Source organism: Strongylocentrotus purpuratus, unplaced genomic scaffold (genome assembly GCF_000002235.5).
Source record: "Strongylocentrotus purpuratus isolate Spur 01 unplaced genomic scaffold, Spur_5.0 spur5_scaffold_1, whole genome shotgun sequence".
NCBI classification, from domain to species: Eukaryota; Metazoa; Echinodermata; class Echinoidea; order Camarodonta; family Strongylocentrotidae; genus Strongylocentrotus; species Strongylocentrotus purpuratus.
Genome location: NW_022145594.1, coordinates 797307 through 819264, shown reverse-complemented (window position 1 = coordinate 819264; position 21958 = coordinate 797307). Strand labels below are relative to the sequence as shown.

The 21958-nt window shown below is 37.8% G+C and overlaps 2 protein-coding genes and 1 long non-coding RNA gene across 3 annotated transcripts; 2 read left to right on the top strand and 1 right to left on the bottom strand.

Moving 5' to 3' along the window:
- The first annotated feature begins 657 nt into the window (after nucleotides 1–657).
- Nucleotides 658–3745, top strand: LOC753709. Its single transcript, XM_030977165.1, has 4 exons — nucleotides 658–890; nucleotides 1277–1308; nucleotides 1695–1917; nucleotides 3667–3745. Exons 1-4 carry the CDS (start codon nucleotides 877–879, stop codon nucleotides 3743–3745), a joined length of 348 nt encoding a protein of 115 aa, XP_030833025.1. The 5' UTR covers nucleotides 658–876.
- A 1443-nt stretch (nucleotides 3746–5188) lies between these two features.
- On the bottom strand, nucleotides 5189–12353 carry LOC115918156. Its single transcript, XM_030977159.1, has 2 exons — nucleotides 7082–12353; nucleotides 5189–5599 (listed from the first exon to the last, which is right to left on the bottom strand). Exons 1-2 carry the CDS (start codon nucleotides 12351–12353, stop codon nucleotides 5595–5597), a joined length of 5277 nt encoding a protein of 1758 aa, XP_030833019.1. The 3' UTR covers nucleotides 5189–5594.
- A 6693-nt stretch (nucleotides 12354–19046) lies between these two features.
- Nucleotides 19047–21750, top strand: LOC105437471. The gene is made up of 3 exons (XR_004062866.1): nucleotides 19047–19277; nucleotides 20078–20191; nucleotides 21613–21750. It is a non-coding gene; the product is annotated as an uncharacterized LOC105437471 (long non-coding RNA).
- Nucleotides 21751–21958: the final 208 nt, after the last annotated feature.

Here is a 21958-nt window from a genome sequence, read left to right as displayed (position 1 = left end):
CATTGAGAAGTTGATATCAGTAGGTGCTGGTTTAAATCCTCAGTCACACGATGGCCAGACGCCCTTACATGTTGCCATCAGACTATGCCACTGTAAGAACAGACAGGTTGAAGTGACGACAACTTTGAAGCAGGTTACGTTTTTCTTGATTTAGTTTCTCTTTAAGTGAAAACTGTTAGTGTATCTAAATGAATCTCTCAATATGGGAAGGACTAGGTCCTTAATAGTGAACGTTATAAATATTTGTTGATATGTAATTTATAAAATAAATACCCTCTCCGTTTGTTTTATTTGATACATATTTTTTAACGATCTTTTCACCAACTGATGCAAGGAAACTTTTGTGAATGTGTGTGATGTGTGCGTGAGTAAATGTGTGGGAGGGGCCATAGAACGAAGGTTGGGGAGGAGGGGGGGGGGGTGGATGGAGGGGTGGCTTAGTTGCGTTTAGTCTGTATATGTTGATTCATTATTAGTAGTAGTAATAGTAGCAGTAGTAGTTTTAGGCCTATCAATATCATTATTATTACCATTATCACTACCATTATTATCATCATTATGATTTCATATTAAAAGCCGATAGTGCCATGTGAATAGATTGCTGCAAATATAAGGATCTTATCCCCTGTTACCGGTAGGAGTGTAGAAAAAACATTTAATCGAGACATTCTATTTTTGTATTTTTGTTTTATTCAAAATAATATAGTTCTTTTACCGCTTTCTTTAACGAAATAGATACAACAAGAGAGTGAGGATGACTTATCACCTGCGGAGGCTCTGATACAATTCCTAATAAATCAAGGATCCAAGATCGACATCAAAGATAACAAAGGTTTTACTCCGGTACAGTATGCCAGAGAGGAGCGCATTAGGCAAATGGTATTCCGGAGGTAAGACAATTATAACAATTAGTTTACCAGGCTCTGTAAAATATGATTCAAGATTTAATTATTCAAAAATGAATCAATAAACTTGCGGAAATTATCTGCGTAATAAATGTTCACATTTTGTATAAAATTCTTGTATGATTCAATTCAGGTTCTCTGAAAGATTCGATTTTAATTTTCATAACATTTGTCGGCTACATATTTTATTTTGCTGCAAACAGCAGTCGTTAAAGAATTATAATTGTACATCATCACATAAATCAAAACAATGTTGATGCATGACTGTAATATAAAACAATATGTACTACTGCGTAAAACATGTATGTATCATAGGTTAAACATCACATTTCTAAATATACTCATACAATATATTTTTGGTTCTTTGGCAGCTTATCCGAAGATGATGTTCATATATTCCGGGGTACGTATTTCATCTAATTTTAAATGGTTTTACTACTCACTAGATTGTTTTCAAGGGTCAATAAAGGAAGATGCTACCCCCTATCCGTTTTATGCACATCGCCAAAGTTAAAACAAAAACAATAGTTTATGCGCTCTTTATTTCTACAAAACCAAAATACATATGTAATATCCTTTTGGATATGATAGTGCGGCGTTATTCTGTAATCAAATTCGATTTGACGATTCGTTAACTTATCATCCGTACAGCGTTGATAAAACGATTTCCTTTTCGAGGCTATCCATTAGAGTAATAAGGAATGACTAATCATTGAGCTATCAATACCTCATACCATTCATCTTTTCTTTTTTCCCCTTGTTTCTTCCCCCCCCCTTTTTTTTGTTTAGATCTGCCGGTTGCAAGATCTACTGAAAGTCATCGCAGTATTGGCTGTGAAGGAGGGATTCTACATTTGGATAGTTGTGACGTCACAATGTCGATTCCACCAAGGACAGTGCAAGCTGGTACTTGCCACGATGTATCAATAGCTCTAGTCACTGATGATCCTCCACCTATCCGAGAGAGGGAGTTTCTTACAGGCTATGGCATTGGCATCACATTCCCTGCACAGTGGAGCTATTTTACGAACCTGCCTATAACGTTAAGTCTCCCTCATGCCGCAACATTGCTGGAGTCAAACGATGTTCATGCTGGGATCATTTGGAAACAAACTGAATCAACTTCAGGTTAGTTGTCAATAGAAGGATGCAAGGGAGTTGTTATTAATACAAAATACCACTTTTCAAGATTCGCCACGTGAGATTCAAGTGGCCCCTATAATTGGCGCAGTGAAACAGTTAATTGATAATAATATGCTTCTAACAACTTTTACAGGTCATTTCGCATACATTGCTCACTCAGCTAGTTATATATTTCATCGAAATTCCATTTTATAACATAATTTCCTCAATTGTATTAATAGCCTACTTATTAGCGTGAATGTTGTAAACTAGAAAATTTGCAACATATTTGCAATATATTTTTTTCAATATGCAATTACTTGCAGTTAACCGTGATCAATCCTTTGAAGATAATGATACGCAATGTATCATTAAAGAAAGGGAAATAAACCTCATCATAGATGCCTTATCTGTCATCAAGGACAAGGTTCAGCTATGGATACCGATAGAGCTTCATCATGCTCATGGTAAACGAATGGTGTGCACCCCTTTCCTCCCCGTTGACATGGCACATGGAGAAGACATCACACTCCGGATATACATACATGAAGACATACCTTACATTGTTCAGGTAATATGAGGAAATATATATATATATATATATATATATATACATATATATATATCGAGGATCGTTATTTAAACTATATTTACTATTTCTTTAACCGTGATAGACGAAATATCCGAACAAAGTGAGTACACCCTCTTGATTAAAACAAAAATGTTCCAATGAAACCGCTTAGTGAGCTACATTGTCAGCACGGTTATCATGGAAGAAATGTGTTGTACCTTAAATGTGTTACAGAATGCCTAGTCTTTCATCGTCTTTAAGTCTTGTTTTTCATTAAATTTTGTAAATGGTTACTTAAAAATGTTTAACTTTTGTTACGGGTTTACTCTCATTTCTTGGATGATGTATATTAAGGCCTATCATTGTTATTGATAAGGCAACATCAATTTATACACCTCTGAAGATGGCGCATGGCTTAGCTGGAAATTGTTACATATATTTTATAATAAGTTTAAAAAACAGTATTTCATAATTGTCAGATTGTTTACTTTTATAGTACGATTGTCTCTCTTACAAAGTTGCACCCAGTAACTTAGTATCGGTCTAAAAAATAGAAATGTTTAACAACGGTCTCTCTGTATTTGACCTCCAATTTCAAAACTATCCTTTCGTACAAATAACCTTTAAAATCACCTATTTCATGGTGTTTAAACGACATATATCGTATGGTTTTGAAATTCCTTATAATTTTTTTGTCCAGACAAGTAGGAAATTCCTTTGAGTACAGTATGATACATCAAGAAAGTCACATTATAAAGCAAAACTCATTCTATCAACATGTGAATAGTGTTCCAGATTCAGACAATATTTTGGAGACCCTGAAGATATTTTTTAATCTAGATAGTTAATAAAAAAACACAGTTTCATTAACTTAAACGTGTGAAATATTTCGAAGTAAATATTTTAGAACTGTTTCACAGATTTCCATCAAATGCAACATACTTTAATCTAATTCAATAATCGTAGTAGGTTCACAATTACATTATTAACTTTATGTATTTCAATCATTACACTTATTAAATGTGCTGTTACTGTTTTTGTGTATTTTTTTTAAAACAGAAAATTCAGGAAGAAGAGGAAAAATGTCTATACCGTCAAGTACATCCTGGAAGATGTTTTGCACTTGAACCTGAGTCACGTGATCTAGAGCTCGAATGCAATCGGAGAAAAAAGGTAAAAACTATTCTACAAGGATTTTTAGGTTAGTATTTCAACATTCGATTTTTTTTTTAAAGATGTGCTTGGTACAAGGCATTAGATGCAAAAAAAATTCCTCCGTGCTACTATTAATGGCCTGCTCATGCCGATTTAACTCTCAGTAAACTTCATCAGGCTATGCCTCTATTTTAGGCTATTTTCGTGAGTGTATACTATATATATGCACGTGCGTATCACAAACAAAAGTTGGTTTTTAAATCAGGATGTTTGTTTCGCGCTGCATTCGCTACTGGCTTAAAGCAAAAGTATAGGGTAAGTGTCAGGGTGGCATTTGGGATTTGGTTAGGTATAGGGCAAATATTAGGGTTATATTTTGTTTTACTTTTAGCCCACAGGGCCAGGGGTGATAGTGAGCGCTAAACAAAAAATAGGTTTTTTGTTTTCCCCTCAACCACACCTCCCTTGGGTAAAAAAAAAAAGAAGAGGATTCGTGGGGAAACAAATGGCATCTAACAACATTCCCCCTTTTCGAGTAAGAAAATTGGGGAAAAAATAGTGAAGAATAGAGAAAATAAGGGGGGAATCAGGAAAATCAGAATAAAATAGGGTAGGAAAAACAATCTGGTAAAAAAAAAAAAAAAAAAAAAAAAAAATCTGGATTTTTTTTTTTTTTTTTTTTTTTTTTTTTAAATCGGGAAGAAAAAAAAATCGGGAAAAAATCGGGAAAAATAAAAAAAAATCGGGAAACCGATTTAAATCGGGTTTTTATCAGGCCTGCAGGGCTAAATTCGATAAGTGTTGGAAATTATTGCGGAGTAATCACGGCGTCTTTAGCATTGCCCCAATTCTGTTGGGACTAAACAACACTAAATAATAAACATATAATATTTTGTCAGATCATATCTGCGACAGAATTATTCAACCGGCAGAAGACACTAGTTTCGATGCCAATTACGACGGAAACCAATGCCAGAATGCAGATGATTAACATTTCGATTTCAGCAACAAATACCAATCAACCACATACCAGCATGGCGTTCATGGCTATACGGACTGGTTTGTCAATCTTCTTCTTCTCCTCATCATTCTTCTCCTTCCCTCTCTCTTCCTTCTTCTTCTTTGTCATCTTCTTCATCTAATATTTCTTCTACTTCATCTTCTTTTAATTCCTCCCTTCTTTTCTCCTATTTCTCGTCCTTTTCAAACTATACTATAAACAACAGTGTTTATAGCTTAAAATGTTTCAATCCTATCATTTTTTATGGCATTCAGGATCACTGCATATTTTTTATTTATGTTATATTCTAAGATGTATCAATTTGTAAACTTGACGAAAACTTATCCGTGGGTGATTTTATAGTAGTTGTTGATACGAGTTTTTCCCAATTTGTTATTGTGACTTCAGAAGCGGGGTTTTTAGCTGGATTCTGCATTCAGGTCATAGAGGGCGGGATTTGATTCTGTGGAGCTACTGATTTACGTTACACTGAATGTTTATTACACTGAAAAGTCTACTGTAATTTTGTTTTCCTGAGACAGCCCAATGTTGTAAGTAGAAAATTACTGCATATTATGATAGCTCAATATTTACTCTTTTGCCTGATGTTAATGGTGATTATAATGGTGGATTGATGTGATGTATGAAATAAGATTAGAATCATAGAACATCCATACGTTTTGAATGTAAATGTACCACATATAAGTTTTGGCGTAAGTAGCGTATACGATAATTCATGCTGGAAAAGTACGAAATATCCAAGTAAGGTTATGTCTATTACTAAGCCCAACTGCAATGACGACTCGACAACAATGCCCTTGCGATGATACCAATGAGTGGTTCAACCTTTAATAAAAGATAGAACAAATAAAACAAATTATCAGCATGGCTGATATACATATGCATTACGCAATTAAAACAATCAAGTTTGATGCAACAAACTGTCTTCCAAATGCATAGCACCGAATAATAACTATAAATGACATTCTTATCCTTGATGCCTGTATCAAAATATTCACTCCATATTTTGTATGCCTACCCTTGTCAGGCAAATTGACCCGACCTACTTTCTGTCATTTTGTGCTAAAATTTCCCTTTTACCTCAAATGCTACTTTCCCTAGCTAACTAAATTTAGACCATCATCTTCTGTTCATAATTAAGTCATAATCGTATTCTCTCATACATTAATAGAGCTTCTCATTCATAATATCATAACCTTACTTGGATATTTCGTACTTTTCCAGCATGAATTATCGTATACGCTACTTACGCCAAAACTTATATGTGGTACATTTACATTCAAAACGTATGGATGTTCTATGATTCTAATCTTATTTCATACATCACATCAATCCACCATTATAATCACCATTAACATCAGGCAAAAGAGTAAATATTGAGCTATCATAATATGCAGTAATTTTCTACTTACAACATTGGGCTGTCTCAGGAAAACAAAATTACAGTAGACTTTTCAGTGTAATAAACATTCAGTGTAACGTAAATCAGTAGCTCCACAGAATCAAATCCCGCCCTCTATGACCTGAATGCAGAATCCAGCTAAAAACCCCGCTTCTGAAGTCACAATAACAAATTGGGAAAAACTCGTATCAACATCCCGGCCCCTTAAATTAACCGAATACTTTGAATTTACCAAACCTTTCACTGCCAACATCTATAACAACACTGTCACTCTCTTGAAATTTTCAAGACTTCGATAAATACAGTCCCTTTAAATCCAAAAAGGTGGTTGCTATGGAAACATATGTCCTTACCGAATAGCAGAACACTAATAATATGACAATAAGGACATACTACCTGTATTTCTTTCCTTATCTATTGATTACAAACTATTGTATTACCATCAGAATACTATCTTTAGAAACTGAATTCTAACTAGAAATGAGTTATGCTTCAATTCAATTAAACATTTCAGCAAGTCACTACGAAACACAAAGTATCTGTATAATATCACTGTAGTAAAGTCTCTTCTTGTTGAAGCGAATCTAAACCGAATCCATTTATGCGAAACTAGATACTGTGTCCACAAAAGTTGAATGTTTCATGCTCAATGCTCCCTAAACTAGATGCTGTGTCCACAGAAGTTGAATGTTTTTTGCTCAACGCTACCTAAAGTAATCCCTATCTTGAATTGAACTGGAATTATTTTGTATCAGCTCTAAAAACAACAAATAAAAATGGCTAACTTCTCGAAGTCGTCTATCGCGATTCCTCTTGCTCGAGAAGTAAACAAAGCTTCGCGATGGGTCTGACGAGTGTCGACGTTGCAGTCTTAACCTTCACGCTACGTACATATCCCCGCTTACCAGGGTACACTTCTAAAACGCGTCCCATCAGCCAGCAACACCTCGGCACAGTTCCGTCTGCGATGAGAACCACATCACCAACCTGAAGATTGCGTTCAGGCTGCTGCCACCGCTGACGTTGCTGTAGACTAGGTAGATACTCCCTAATCCACCTCTTCCAAAAGAGATCAGCCAGGTACTGCATCTGCCTCCAACGTCTCCTGGCGAAGACATCTCCCTCAGTGGACTTACTCGGAGGTGGTGCTGAGGTCTGCTTCATGTGTAGCAGACTGCTGGGCGTGATGACTTCCAGATCTCCAGGATCATCAGAGACACGAGTAAGAGGCCTGCTGTTGATGATTGCCTCTACCTCGCACATCAGAGTGTGAAGCTGCTCCTCCGACTGACATGTCCTTAAATACTGCTCGTTGAGAAGAGCATGCAGTAGTTTCCTGATCGTCCTTATTTGTCTCTCCCACACACCGCCATGATGTGAGGCCCCTGGCGGGTTGAAACTCCAATCTATACTGTGATTAGCCGTGAAGTTTGAGATTTCATCAACGTTCCAATCACTCAGTGCCTTCCTCAGCTCAGCTTTAGCGCCTACCAAATTGGTGCCATTGTCCGAGACCAACCTCTTTATTGGTCCTCTCCTGCTCATCATGCGTCTGATGGCATCAATGCATGAGCTGGTGTCTAAAGAATTGGCAACCTCGATGTGGATAGCTCTAGTTGTCATGCATGTGAATATCACGCCGTATCTCTTTCTTACAGAGCGCCCACACTTGATCTCATAAGGACCGAAGTAGTCCATCCTCACATGTGTAAATGCTGGCTCATCAGCTACTACTCGGAAGGCAGGTAGATCAGCCATCTTCTGCTTGCCGACCTTGGCCTGGTAGCGACGACAAGTTACACACTTGCTTAACAAGCCTCTCACCAGAACCCCAGCTCCCAGAATCCAGTAGTACTGCTTGAGTTCTGCCAAAACATGATTTTGGCCTTGATGTCCAACTTTCTCGTGTATGTGCCATACCAACAGTGCTGACACATGATGCCTTCTAGGCAGTATCACCTGATGCTTTGCAGTGTCTGGGATATGTGCTCGTCCAAGCCTGCCTCCTACCCTCAGTAGACCATCTTGCAAAACAGGATCCAACCTTGCAAGCCTCGACTCCTTCTTCACAGGTCTCTCTCGTCCCTGTGGATCTCTAACTCTCTCCCTTAAGGTTGTCATCTCCTCATCGAACGACTCGGTCTGAATATGCTGAAAGATGGCATTTTCAGCATAGTTCAAGTCCTCCACTGTCAAGTGTCTGCTCAATTCTTTAACTGGAGTACAGTTCTTTACATTCCTACTAAGGATTTCCTTCAACCTCATCCACCAAGCTACCGCTCTGCGTAGTCTCGTCCAGGACGAATAGTGCATGAAGAGCTGGTCAATGCACTTCTTGCCCTCACTTGTAGCAAAGTTCTGGACTACAGGCTTCACCTCTGGATCATCCTCTCTGATCCCATCCTTCTCTATGGGACATGTGGGCCATCTCTCCTCTGGCTGTTGTAGAAAGGCTGGTCCAACAAACCACTTCTCATCATCCTTCAGATCAGACGGTGACATGCCTCTGGATACGATGTCTGCCGGATTCTCCTTTGTGCCAACATGTCTCCATTGGTCTATCTCTATGGCATTGTGTATGATAGCCACCCTGTTTGACACAAAGACACGAAACCTTCTATGTTCATTCTTTATGTAGTGCAACACTATCATACTGTCCGTCCAAAAGTATGATTTCTTCACAGGCAGGTCAAGCTCTCCTCTTATCACGACATCCATATTCACAGCGAGTGTAGCTGCCATCAATTCTAGTCGAGGTATGGTAACGGTCTTTACTGGAGCAAGGCGTGACTTGGCCATAATGATACTGCTATGCACATGTCCTTCCTCATTCCTCATCACTAGATATGATACGGCCCCGTAGGCTACTTCAGATGCATCAGAGAAGTTGTGGATCTCGTAATCAGTTATCCTGCCAAAGTCGTGAGGCTTGACACATCTACTGACCTCAACTCCTTCCATCTGTGGAAGTTCCTCAATCCAAGCCTTCCATTTCTTTGCATCACTGTCAGGGATAGGCTCATCCCAGTTCAGCTTCTTCCGGGTCAACTCCTGAAGAATCAACTTCCCTCTCAGTGCAAATGGGCTAGCATATCCCAAAGGGTCGTAGTCAGAAGAAACAATACTTAAGAGTCCTCTTCGTGTTAAAGGCTTGTCCTTCGCCTGAATCTTGTAGACAAAGCTATCTCTTTCTACATCCCATATCATACCAAGTGCACGCTCTATTGGTAGGGCATCAAAGTTCAGGTCGAGTCCAACCACTTGCTTGGCCCGATCTTGTACTGGTATGGTTTGCAGAACTCTTGTGTTGCTACTCATCCACTTAGCGAGTCGAAATCCACCCTTCTGCAACAAGGTTCTCAATTCTGATGCCAGTCTTATAGCTTCATCTTCCTCTTCAACAGAGACCAGGCAGTCGTCTACGTAGAAATTCATCTCTACTACTCTTGGTGCTTGTGTATTGCACTGATCTCCATAGTCCTTTGCTGTTTGCCGCATGGCAAACGAGCAACAGCTGGGGCTCCATGTACCCCCAAACAGGTGCACACACATCCTGTAGGTCTTAGGATCTTCATCCACTCTTCCATCAGGCCACCACAAGAAGCGAAGTACATCTCGTTCATCTGGATGGACTGTTACCTGGTGGAACATGGCTTCCACATCAGCCATGATGGCAATTGGTGCTCGACGAAATCGAAGAAGTACACCAGTCAACTTGTTGGTCAGATCCGGCCCTTGCATCACCACATCGTTCAGACCAACTCCTAAGCACTTGGCAGCACAATCAAACACAATCCGAAGTTTGTCTGGTTTCTTCGGATTTATCACTGGGTGATGTGGTAGGTACCAACAAGTTCCATTTGGCGGTTGAGTTTCATCAACTTCCTCGGCGTAGCCCTTGGCAACTAGGTCAGCCATGCCCTGTGAATACTTAGCATGCATTGCCGTATCCCTGAGAAGTCGTCTTCTAAGTGAATGGAGTCTCTGCTGGGCCATCCATCTATTGTCACAAAGTGGCGGGGGTCGTTCTTTGAATGGTATGGGCAGTTGATAGTGACCTCCATTCATTACCACATTGTCCTCCCATAGCTTCAATACCTCTCGGTCCTTGACTGACATTCCTTTAGCATCACAATGGAGGGTTTCAACGCCTTCTAGAGACCAAAACAGCTTACATTGGTCTTCAAGGGATATTTCATCTGAGATATAGTGTGATGTTACAGCCATCTTCCTACCATCACTCTGAACCGGCCCATTCAGGGTCCACCCCAGCACTGTCCTTACTGCATAAGGGTCTCTTGGCTTGCCACGTCGTATCTCGAGAGGACAAATAAGCTCTGGATAATCTTGCCCAATCAGGAGATCCACCTGCAGTTTGGTAGTCGATGGAAAGTCGACATCTGTGAGATGTTGGAGTTTGTCATCATCCTCCTTCATTAGCAGGTGATCTGAATTAATGTTAATGTCTGTCTTGGTATAGACTTTAGAGAGATTCACCATCCTGGATGATGACTTTGCTGCAACTTTCAGGCTTACAACACTGGTCTGAAGTTCGCTGTTGGCTCTTTCCAGAGTTGAGACAGACACTATACTGGACAATCCACTTGCTTTCACTCTTGCTGCCAACTTCTTGGTACAGAAGGTCCTTGTCGAGCCTGAATCCAACAGTGCTAGAGTCTCTACACCAATATTACTGCCTGCCGCATAAACCCAGACAGGAACGATTGGCAATAGCACCTTCATGTTCCCGGCCCCTGTGACATGACTCTCAATCTTCTCAGGTGAAGGACTAACAGCTTCCTCTTGTGCTTGCTGAGGTTGTTCTGGTTTCTGCTGATGGAGAAACTTAGTATGTTTTCTGTTGCATCCGTAAACTGAACATACCCTCTTTAGTTTACAGTATCTCGACATGTGTCCCTTCTCCAAACAGTTAAAACAAAGCCTGTTTTCCCTCACCAGTTTCAGCCGGTCATCTAGCTGCATTCGTTTGAACTTGTCACAGCCAAACAGACTGTGCGATTCCTTGCATATCACACACAGCTGTGGTGTCACATCATTGCCTGTGGCTGTCGTGGAGAAAGCACCTTTCTTCAGTCCTGTCGACTTCTTGTTCTGGGAGATGCCTCTACCGCCCTGATCCTTGGTAAGAAGCCTTCCGTAGACCGGATCATTCTCCTCGTCGGCTGCACCTTGGACAAAATCCACCAGGTCAAATATGTTAGGAAGTCTATCCTCTCGCCTGATTCTTCGTACCACACTCAGCCATCTCCCGCATAAGTATAGTGGTAGTCGTTCAACTATCTGGACAAGGACTAACTGTGGTGACAAATCGCCAATGTAACCCATGGCATCTAAAGTCAGTGAGCAAACTTGCAGTTCATCTGCGAATTCCCTTAGGGCCCTCTTGTCCCGTCCGGTGATCTTCCGCCCTCCGGTCACTTTCCTGATCCATGCATCAGCTATCATGAAGGGTGTACCAAACCTCTCTTGTAGCATGGCCTTCGCCCTCATATACCCTTCGCCAGATGGCATAATACTACAAGGCTGCAAGATTTTGCGGGCATCTCCTTCGCAGTAGTATAGAAGGCGGGTCAGTTTGGCACTGTCCGGAATACTTGTACAGTCTATTGAGTTCTCAAACGCCCTCCAAAACTCCCAAAACTTAAGAGGGTTGCCATCATACGTCATCATTTGTGTTTGAGGCACATTAAGAGACTCCAATAATTGCCTCTGTTGTTTCTGTCCCTCCTGCAAAATCTGCAGCAACAAAGCCTCCGTTGGCTTCGTACTCTGTTCAACCTGGGTTGGCGTTGGCATTCCAGAGTCCAGCGGATAAGCCAACGTTTCATTCACTTCAACTGGATGTTTCTGAGGAGCACTAGCTTCATCCGACAATAGCCTATCCGCTTCATTCAAATAGACTTGTGTCTCAGCATCAGATATTTTCATCCTGGTATCCATATCTAGCTGAGCTTTACGCTGTTTCAAAGCTAACTCCTCCTTTTCCAGCGCCATCTTCTGTTTCAGTGCTTCAGCCTCAACAGCTAAAGCAGCTCTACGTGCCATAGTCCGCAGTCGCACTGAAGATGTAGTGCTCCCACACTGGCTGGCCGAATCTTCAGGACGGACTCCACCCTCAGGGTCTCCTTTGGCATTCTTTTGTCCAACAGTACTCATAATTCCTTCCTTCTTTTCTCCTATTTTTCGTCCTTTTCAAACTATACTATAAACAACAGTGTTTATAGCTTAAAATGTTTCAATCCTATCATTTTTTATGGCATCCAGGATCACTGCATATTTTTTATTTATGTTATATTCTAAGATGTATCAATTTGTAAACTTGACGAAAACTTATCCGTGGGTGATTTTATAGTAGTAGTACAACAAAACATATTGCACGGTACCTTTAAGAACAAAGAATGAAATAAATTTGTAATGTTTACGCAAGTGTCATGCCACATTATCATCAATCGAAACTTCTTTGTTCCAATTAGAAAAATGGGTTCACTAGAACATTTTGTCATTTTCTCCAAGGATTCTCCACCGACATACACTCAAGCCTAGATGAGATTGTCCCCGGATCAAACACTGACCTTAGGTAAAATTACTCTAATAAAACATATTTGCTTCACATTTACAACTTTTTGTGCCAATTTTTTTTGCTCATTACTATTACTACTATGCTTTTTGCATTGTGTGGCATACTCTTAATCATTATAATTTTTGTACTGTTAATGTTTTTTCAATGTCGATTGTGTCAGCTGAAAAACATGATCACCATTACACGAGATAAATTATTAATGTATTACTGTAATGTTGAAAGAACTTATAGAGGAAAAATAGAAAGACTGGAATGCTAGGTAATGAATTCATCTAGCCTTATCAATTAAAATAATGATTTTTTCTCTCTTCTCCCTGTATTTCCATTTATAGCAACGCTGAAGAAATTCAAAGTGAGGATTTCATCACAAAAGAGATGAACACTGATCAGTACTACCATCTTGGTCTAGCATTGGGTATGTCCTACCAGACACTTGACACCATCCAGTTCAGAAGCAGACAGCACGAGGAGTCTCGGGTTTATACCCCAAATCAAAAGGCTGCTATCTTCATGATCCGCTATTGGAAATGCTTGCAGCATTCTGTCTCCATAGCAGACGATCATCTAAGAGAAGTGTGGAAGTCCGTGAGCGATTCTAGACATTCAATCCCTGTTTTGGAACAAGGACGAAAAGCGGGTAAGAACGCACTAAATATGGACACACAATTAAACTCATTCTCAAACAATCCGGGGGAATTAAAGAACCAAAGCAATTAAGGGATCATACAATCAAGTTCATTACTCGAATTCAATTGATCAATGAGATTTAAGGAAATCTTTACCTGGTTTCCGTTTTGTCTACCTTCTCTATAAAGATAAGGGACCTGACAACAATGCGGAAGACGTTTTTGAAGAAGAATTCCCGCGTGAAGTATCAAGGACCGCCACGACATTAGGCCGACATGCGTATAAGATGGAGGTGAGTGTTTCCACGCGGTAGGTGTTTGTAGTTAATATTTCAAAATACGTAGCATGTACTTCCAAACCAGGGTCATGTTGCATACAACTTACCACTGGTGATAAGTTTGCCATCAGTATTAACTTAAAGGCAACATTGCTCATCAGCCAATCAAATTAAGATTTCCATGGAATTTACCATTAATGGCAAAATTACCATCACTGGTAGGCTTTATGAAACGGGGCCAAGATTGTTACCACTTTTCCGCGGGCTAGACGTTAGTCTAGTCGTTATCAATGTGTAAATTGTGCAACCACAGTTGCAACTTTTTCATCATTGTCATTTGACAGGGCAGAAAGATAATATCCGATTTAGCTAGGAGCCTATATGATTCATGGGCGTGGTGATCTACTATTAATCGTGCACTCATGTAGATGGGGATCTTGTATATACTGAATTTGAATTCGAAACAATGAGTGTGATGATATAATAGTTAGGAACATGTATAGCCTTTAAATGCGTATGACACTAATCTGTCCAAAATAACATCGAAGGTGTCTTATGTATAACTTTAATAGGATAAACAGCAAACGGAGCGTCATGACCTGTACTATATAGCTCCTATTTCCTATATGTCACAGAAATTCAAAACGACCTCTCTTTCTCTCCCTCTCGTTGTACCTTTCTTGGTCAAAGGTATGTATCCTTCATTTTGTACACTTTTACAACTGTTTTATGATTTGAGAAATATTGAATAAAGACTTTATTTGGATAATTTTTTTTTATCTTACTATTATAGTATTGCTATCATACAATTTTTTTTTTCTTCTTCATATTTACCCCTCCACAGGAACTTTATCTATTTTCATTTGCAACAAATTAGGAAACATATATTCAGTGTAATTTACATTTATAATTTAAATAAAATTGACTACTAAAGATACAAATATTTGTTGAACTGTTGAGATAACATAATATATTTTCAATAATGTATTTCTGATGTCCATGGAAGAAAAATGGAAAAGTAATGCAAAGGGCACATATGATCGTTTGGTCACTGGGCTATACAATTACATTGTTGTGACCACTGCTAATGATTTGGAAAATATATCTCAAATTGACAACACCTTGGCTATTCGGCAACTGGCGATTATTATTTTCCACTCCAAAGATTCCAGGAGCAAGGGGGCTCTGGGCGGAGACGATTCATCATAAGCGATCTAAAACTCCTAGTGTCAGAAGCGACTCCTCAAGCAGGTATAACATTACTTTAAAATGCGTTTCAAGGGGTATTATTAGTTTCTAACTTTTTATCAGGTACAGAAGAACTATAATGGCGTTATATGCCTTGTGTCAAATAACAGTGTTTTTACCTGACATAAGTGCAGATTAAACACGCTTTGAGGGAAAATTATTACAGATAAAACTCTCTCCCTGAGACCCGAGACTAAAGACCAATTACGTTCAGACAAAAGAATCATAAGTAAAACTAATAGCAGGAACTCAGGAAGAATGGCAATGTGGCTGATGAGGCTTTCATGGGTAAACAACAGTTTTTTTCCCTCATAATTATTGTTATCATTATTATTATTTATATTATCATTATTGTTATGATTACATTATCATTATTATTATTAGTAGTAGTAGTAGTACTAGTATTAGTATTGTTAATGTTGTGATTATTATTATCATCTTATAGTGTCAGCACATTGCGAGAGGGGGAGGAGGAAGATGTTCGCTTTCCGAAATATTGTAAGTTCCTCTGTCTTTAATATAATACATTTTTTCTTCTAATTCTTGAATAACAGGGTGTTAAAAGGGTGTAATATACCCATGATGTTTTCTAATACTTAAAGGGATAGTTGAGTTCTGTTTTCAGACCATGAATGCCTTCAAAGTGCATGGTTATTGCTTTATTCTTATCTATGACATTTATAGCGCCATTTTAGAACCTAAAATTGCTATGAAGGTAATTTTAGACCCCAAAATGTGTGAAATTTAGCCAATACGATCATACCAATTCAGTTCCATTTAAAAAAAAAACACGGTGACCGTTACTTAATTATTCAATTAAAAATAACAATACATGAGCCGGCTAATTGTGAGTAATATAAGCAACACGAAAGTGCCAACAAAAAAGCCAACACCGGCATTGGCTGAAGTACGACGTAAAAGGCGTTATTTCGTTTTTTTTCAACGGTTTTTTTTTTTTTTTTTCAAACTATCTAATATTTGTAGTGGTACACAAGTATTAGAAATCGTTATATTTCAGCCGTCTCTGAACCGATTTTGATCAAACGACGATGATTTTGTCATTTAAATATTATGTTCTTTCAAATTTGACACTCAGTTTTTCATTATCTCACAAGAAAATTATTTTGTGTAGCGCCCTCTGCAACAGAACTCAACTATCCCTTTAAGTGAATTTAATTAATTGGGAAGTATTTCTCAATAGCATGAGGGTGGCTCGCTTCACGTATCCTGCTATTATATGCCATTTCAACATGCATAGGTAGTTTGTGAGTTAATTATAAAGTTCTTGCAAGGAGACCAAAGTTTATTTTAGTATTTTGTGTTGAGTTCAAATATGTCTGTTGAGTCTCAGACAGATATTTATAATAATGTAAATTTCTTCAATGTTCATTTCATTTGCATACATTCCCGGTTCAGCTCGTTCGCATAAACGGACCTTCTCAACTTCTAGACACACACGTGACGGAGTTCAAAGGTATATGTTATGCCTTTCTCTTGTTTCTCGTGGGATTACCCTGATTACTTGTAATACGAATTGCATAACTGACTTCAATTAATTTATTTCCACAACACTCATATATGCAGTAAAATATGTGAAGCAAAGCAGAAAGAAAAGAAATCCAAATATCACATGAGAAATAAAAGCATACAGTAAAGAACAATACATTACACTTAGAGATAAACTTGAGTTCTGGTAAAAAAAGAAAATTAATTCTCACAGAATTTAACGAAACTTACACTGAATGTTCAAGATTACAAATAAATGTTATGTGCCAAACAAATTTTGGAAGAAAATATATACTGGCTGAGTAATGAGCATAGAAAGATATTAAGGAAATCAGGGTAGTACTAGCCCCGACACCATGTGTGTTGTCCCATATACATCTTTCTGTGTAAGTGATTGTTACTTTACCAAGACTCTGCCAAATTTATGATGATTTTGATGACACCACAACCTTGCATTACACACCATTACTTACATGCTATATGATCAACTTTTCTGACCCACTTCACACCTTTTCTTTCACAATGCAATCGCATTACCAGTACTCAAGTTTATCTTTAACATAACACATAAGCAAAGGACAAAGGCCTATCGAGAGCTAATCCTCAGCCAGGTTGAGATAAGACTTGCCTATACTAATCACTCTATTTCTACACCTTCTTTGATATAATTTTCGAAAACAATTACTGGATAGTCAAATAAAATGTCAACATGCATGACGATCAAATGAATTTCGTGTTAATAATAGAATCTTAGATTGCTATAAGATGATACGTATCTTTTGTCTGTACCTGGATATTGCTAAAAATTTGCATACAATTTTGGTCTTTTACTTTAGAGTTCTGAGTATTGACGAGCATTTTGAATATGAAGGTAGGTATCTCCTTTTATCTTTATTATGGATCATGTCCAAAGAGCAGTAATTGCATCATGTTTACATGTTCGTTCTCATACAATATTAATGAAACGACAATTAAAAAAACATAACCCTATTATTATGCAAGAATATAAAGTATAACACTATCTTCTATGTATTATAGTTTATTCTTATCATAAAATCACTCTTCAAAAAGTCCAGTAATAATGACATTATTGTTTGGTTTTTGTATAGCGCATATCACATTATATGGTCTCTATGCGTTTCCAAAGATCTTTGGAATTTAATACCTCAACTACCTCAACGTTGGTGATTCGGTTCAAAAGTAGGATTTTATTTAAGGAAAAAGGCGCTAATAAATCCAGTTATTGTTACTAGTATTTTACCCAATATCATGTACAGAAAAAGAGCATTCTAAGCAAGCCATTGTTGCATGGATGGAATCTAGGGAAGGAGTAAAGCAGGTGGATTTCAGACCGCATGAGTACACTTCACAACCTATAGATGACGAGGGACAGATAATAGAGTCTGTTCACCATATCTCTTCAACGAGTGCCCCTCCGGAAAAAATCCCAGTTCTCAGTGAAAGCAGGGATGATTTGAGTAAGGATACTGACGTGATTCGGCTTGAGAAGTATGGTATTGAAGTAAGAATTCCACCAAATCAAGCTTACAGAGCAAAGGATGTCACCGTCGAACCAATCTTTGACATTCCACCTGGGTTGGCGCTGAAGGAAACGGAAGCCATTATTTCCTTCGGCTTGAGAATGTCGCCATCCGATGCAACCTTTGACATTCCAGTGACAGTAACGATGCCCCATTGTGGTATATTCACAAGGCCAGAGGCTGCAAAAGTCGTCACTTATTATCGCAAGAGTGGTAAAGTCTGGTCGTTCTCATTCTCTCTCTGGCTGACTTACAGCCTTTTCACACACAGCTAAAATTCATCGTATCTAGAGATGATTAGAATCACTCAACAGTTTTAAACATGTTTATAGACAAAATTTCCCAGTGTGAACATCGTTTATACGATGTTGGGATAGATACGAAGTCGCGATCCATACGCCCCTAAAAGCAGGCTGCAGATACGAAGTTCGTATCTAGAGAGCTTGACATTTTGTGTGTGAAAGGAAATTCGTGTTTAAACGTGTTTAAACTGGATGGAGCGTGCGCTTTGATTGATATGACATGACCTTCAATGCGCAATGGCACTACTGCGCATTTTACGAGCAGTAGTTAATCACGAAACTATTAACGATCGCAACGAAATTTCTGTGTGTGAAAGGCTCGTGATTAGTTTAAACACGTTTCAAACACGTTTATACTAATCATGTTTATAGAATTTTAGCTGTGTGTGAAAAGGCTGCCATTCACATTGCCATTCATTAAATAAATTAATAGATATGATAAAGGAATTTAATTGAAGTTACAAAAGTCAATTGTTGGCTGTTATTCCATTCCACTAAAAAAACCTCCCTTTGAACCCTAAGACATGAGGTAGTATTAGTTTGGATGGGGAAAATAGGGTAGAAATATCATTAATGATTAGTGTTTAGAGAGGAAAATATATTATTACTGATATTTCGTGATATAATGTAAATATTGCGATACTTATTGCTGAACATATAGGTTTTAGCATTGAAGTATAAGATGTTCTTATATTAAAGGTATGCTAAGCCATTGGTTAACGAACGTTTACTACATTTTCTTTGTTGTTATTTGCATGATTAGCTTCTGACAGTTTTACAGCGATTCCTTCTTCCAACGGCAGCCCACGATGTGTTGTAAGACATCGAGACCTGGATGTCTACATGGACCACTTCTCTGAATTTTGGATTGTAGCTCTCATCACATGGGTATTCATCGGAAAACGTGTTATTTGTACACCGTTCATTCCAGTGTTAACTCCGAGAAATGCAAAACACGTGATGTTCGTCCATGTAAGGGATGAAAACATTGAAGAAAAGGTTGGTTGTTTTTTCTTCTTTTTTCCCTCTCATTTTCCTCTTCTGTGCCCTTTATCATCATCTTTTTTAATAATTTGCCTTTATAATATCCCTACATTAGTCACATACGGTCGTAAACTTTAATCAACAAAAAAATCAAGAGTAAACGGATCACATAGAGGTGTCATGGTGGTATTGTTGGCAATTTACTATAATTTTAATCCATAAGTTGGGGTTTCGGATCACAGTCAGGCACTGAGGTCCTTTGGTAAGACATAAATCCACAATTACTACTCTCCATCCATATGTACATGGGTACCTGGCAATGTAAGGTAATAATAATTTGAGGGTTCGCAGGAAGAGAAGCATTAATACTGATGTGCTTACTTTGGGTAAATAAGACCCACTTATTGTCCAGTTTATAATGTCCTTCTTCTACCAATAAATTGGTTATATCCTGGACTATTATCATGTTAATTGTTGTGCAAGTTTGCACAATAAATTAATGTTAACCAAAAATTGCAAATATTGATATTATTACTGTCTTTAATATTATCTTCATTATTAAGGCTAAAATATCTCTAGTAATATTTGCAGATTCTTATTTTCAGTATATCCTCATTTAGACTTTTTGATTACTAAACTTCAGCAGTTTCGAATTGAAATTATTTATGTTTCAATGTAATTTTTGTCTTTATATGTTTCTTTTTGTTCTTTCATTTTCCCCCTTTCTCTCTTTGTATTAGACTTATGATATACTTTGTTGAGTGGAAATGCATTTGAAATATTTGTTACTTTTTCTCAACATTATTATTTTCAAGGTGCAGTATGGATATATGGCTCCGATCACCGGAGAGCAATTCTTAGTTAAGTGGCGTTCTGGAGGATTAAGGATAACTTGCAACGAAAGCACCCCCATGGAAGACGAGGTCACGGTAACATTCATATGAGCAGTTTGATTCAACCTGTTTAAAGTTGTCATGCATTTGGATTGCTCAGTATCAGTTGAGTAAATGAAAGTCAGACAATCACTGCCTAAAACCTAAGCTTTTCAGAGTTATGCAAATGCCTCCTTTGCCATTAGGACTACGTGTACTCAATATTGGATAGAACTTTTGGGGAAAACTAATTTAGCAATTTATTGATTGACCACAGAATATGTAACTAAGTTCGTGCAATTTATGGCTGGTTATCTGGATTTTGGGAATCCAGTTAACCAAAATTAGCTGATAAACTTTTAACCTAAAATACAGTGGATAGTATGTTACTCAAATTCGTCAATATTTTGCTCAACTCGTATAAGGGTGTGGAATAATATGTTCGATATATGAAAGAATGGTTTAGATATTGGTGTAACGTATTAATTCACGATTGGACCGTTTTCAACCGATTCTTTTTTAAGAGATCTAAGAACAGCATACTAAGATCTACAAAATTTACAAATTAATTATCCAAGGTAGCATGGATTGAAATAAGAGTGTCAGCATGTGGGTCATTCCAATACTTCAATACTACTGTAGGCCGTTCATCGGCGTTTTTGTATGACGGGTTTAATACGTACGAATTGTACAGTACATTATAAAGTTTTATATACATAAATACAAACATACATACGTACATACATATATATTATTTATACAGTGTGAGTCAAAAAGAAGTTTACACGTAGAAAATTGCTAATTGTTTTAAAAATAATCTATGAACAGTAAATTAGGATACATCTCATGAAAGAGTGTTTTAGCCAGAATCATTTAGTGTAATTTTGTGTGGTATGTGTTCACGCTTGGACGAACAGGAAGCAATGTTTGCGAGGGTGCAAAAATCGACTAGCGCAAAGTTGCTTATGTGATGTTCAAATAAAACAATTGGGATTTAGGTATTACTTCGGTATTTGAAGATCCATAACAAAATTAATCATGCCACACATCAAATATCGAATATCAAATATCAACAAACATTTGTGCGCGTGTGTGTTTGTGTGTGTGTGTGTGACTTTGCTTCTGCAAAAAGTATATGCAATGCATTACATTTGATACATTCAATTCATTCTCTCACTCCGCTAATCCCAACATAATAAATACTGTAGGCATCACTTTGGCGCAAGTCGATTTTTGCACACTCGCAAACAATGCCTCCTGTTTATCCAAGCGTGAGCACATACCACACAAAAATGATACCAGATTATTTGGGATAAAACACTCTTTCATAAGATGTATAATAATTACTGTTCATAAATGGTTTTTTTTTAACTAGCAATTTTCTAGGTGTAAACTTTTTTTCTGAATCACACGGTATGTACAATGTAAATAAAGATGTATACACACACAAATATTGTGCGTTTTTTTTTTTTTGGTAGACTCTACAGGAAAGTGAGATTCGCCATCTGACTGAGCACAAAGTGATGTACACAGTGGATACACGAGCCACTGACACGAATGAAGTGATATTACACTTCATCATGAAACAAAGCACAACAAAGCAGCTACTGGTTCCCATGCACTTAGTAGAAGGTAAATAACATTAACTAGATTCAAACCAACTGACAAATCAACAACAGATTGTCATTCACTCAATCTGTCAAGTTTTGAAAGGTTTAGAAAGGTAGTAGAAAATAACCAATGCATCATAGGAAACTGTTTATATTTTATTTTAAAATGTATCACCAAGGGTGTTGAAACTTCATAACATTTGGTTACAATAGT

What these genes read in the sequence shown, in the direction of transcription:
- LOC753709 (XM_030977165.1), top strand. An exon ending in TGATGTTCATATATTCCGGG is followed by an intron (nt 1,309 to 1,694) that starts GTACGTATTTCA and finishes TTTTTTGTTTAG; the next exon opens with ATCTGCCGGTTGCAAGATCT. An exon ending in GGCATCACATTCCCTGCACA is followed by an intron (nt 1,918 to 3,666) that starts GTGGAGCTATTT and finishes CAGAAAATTCAG; the next exon opens with GAAGAAGAGGAAAAATGTCT.
- LOC115918156 (XM_030977159.1), bottom strand. Translation starts at nt 12,353, where the DNA reads ATGAGTACTGTTGGACAAAAGAATGCCAAAGGAGACCCTGAGGGTGGA.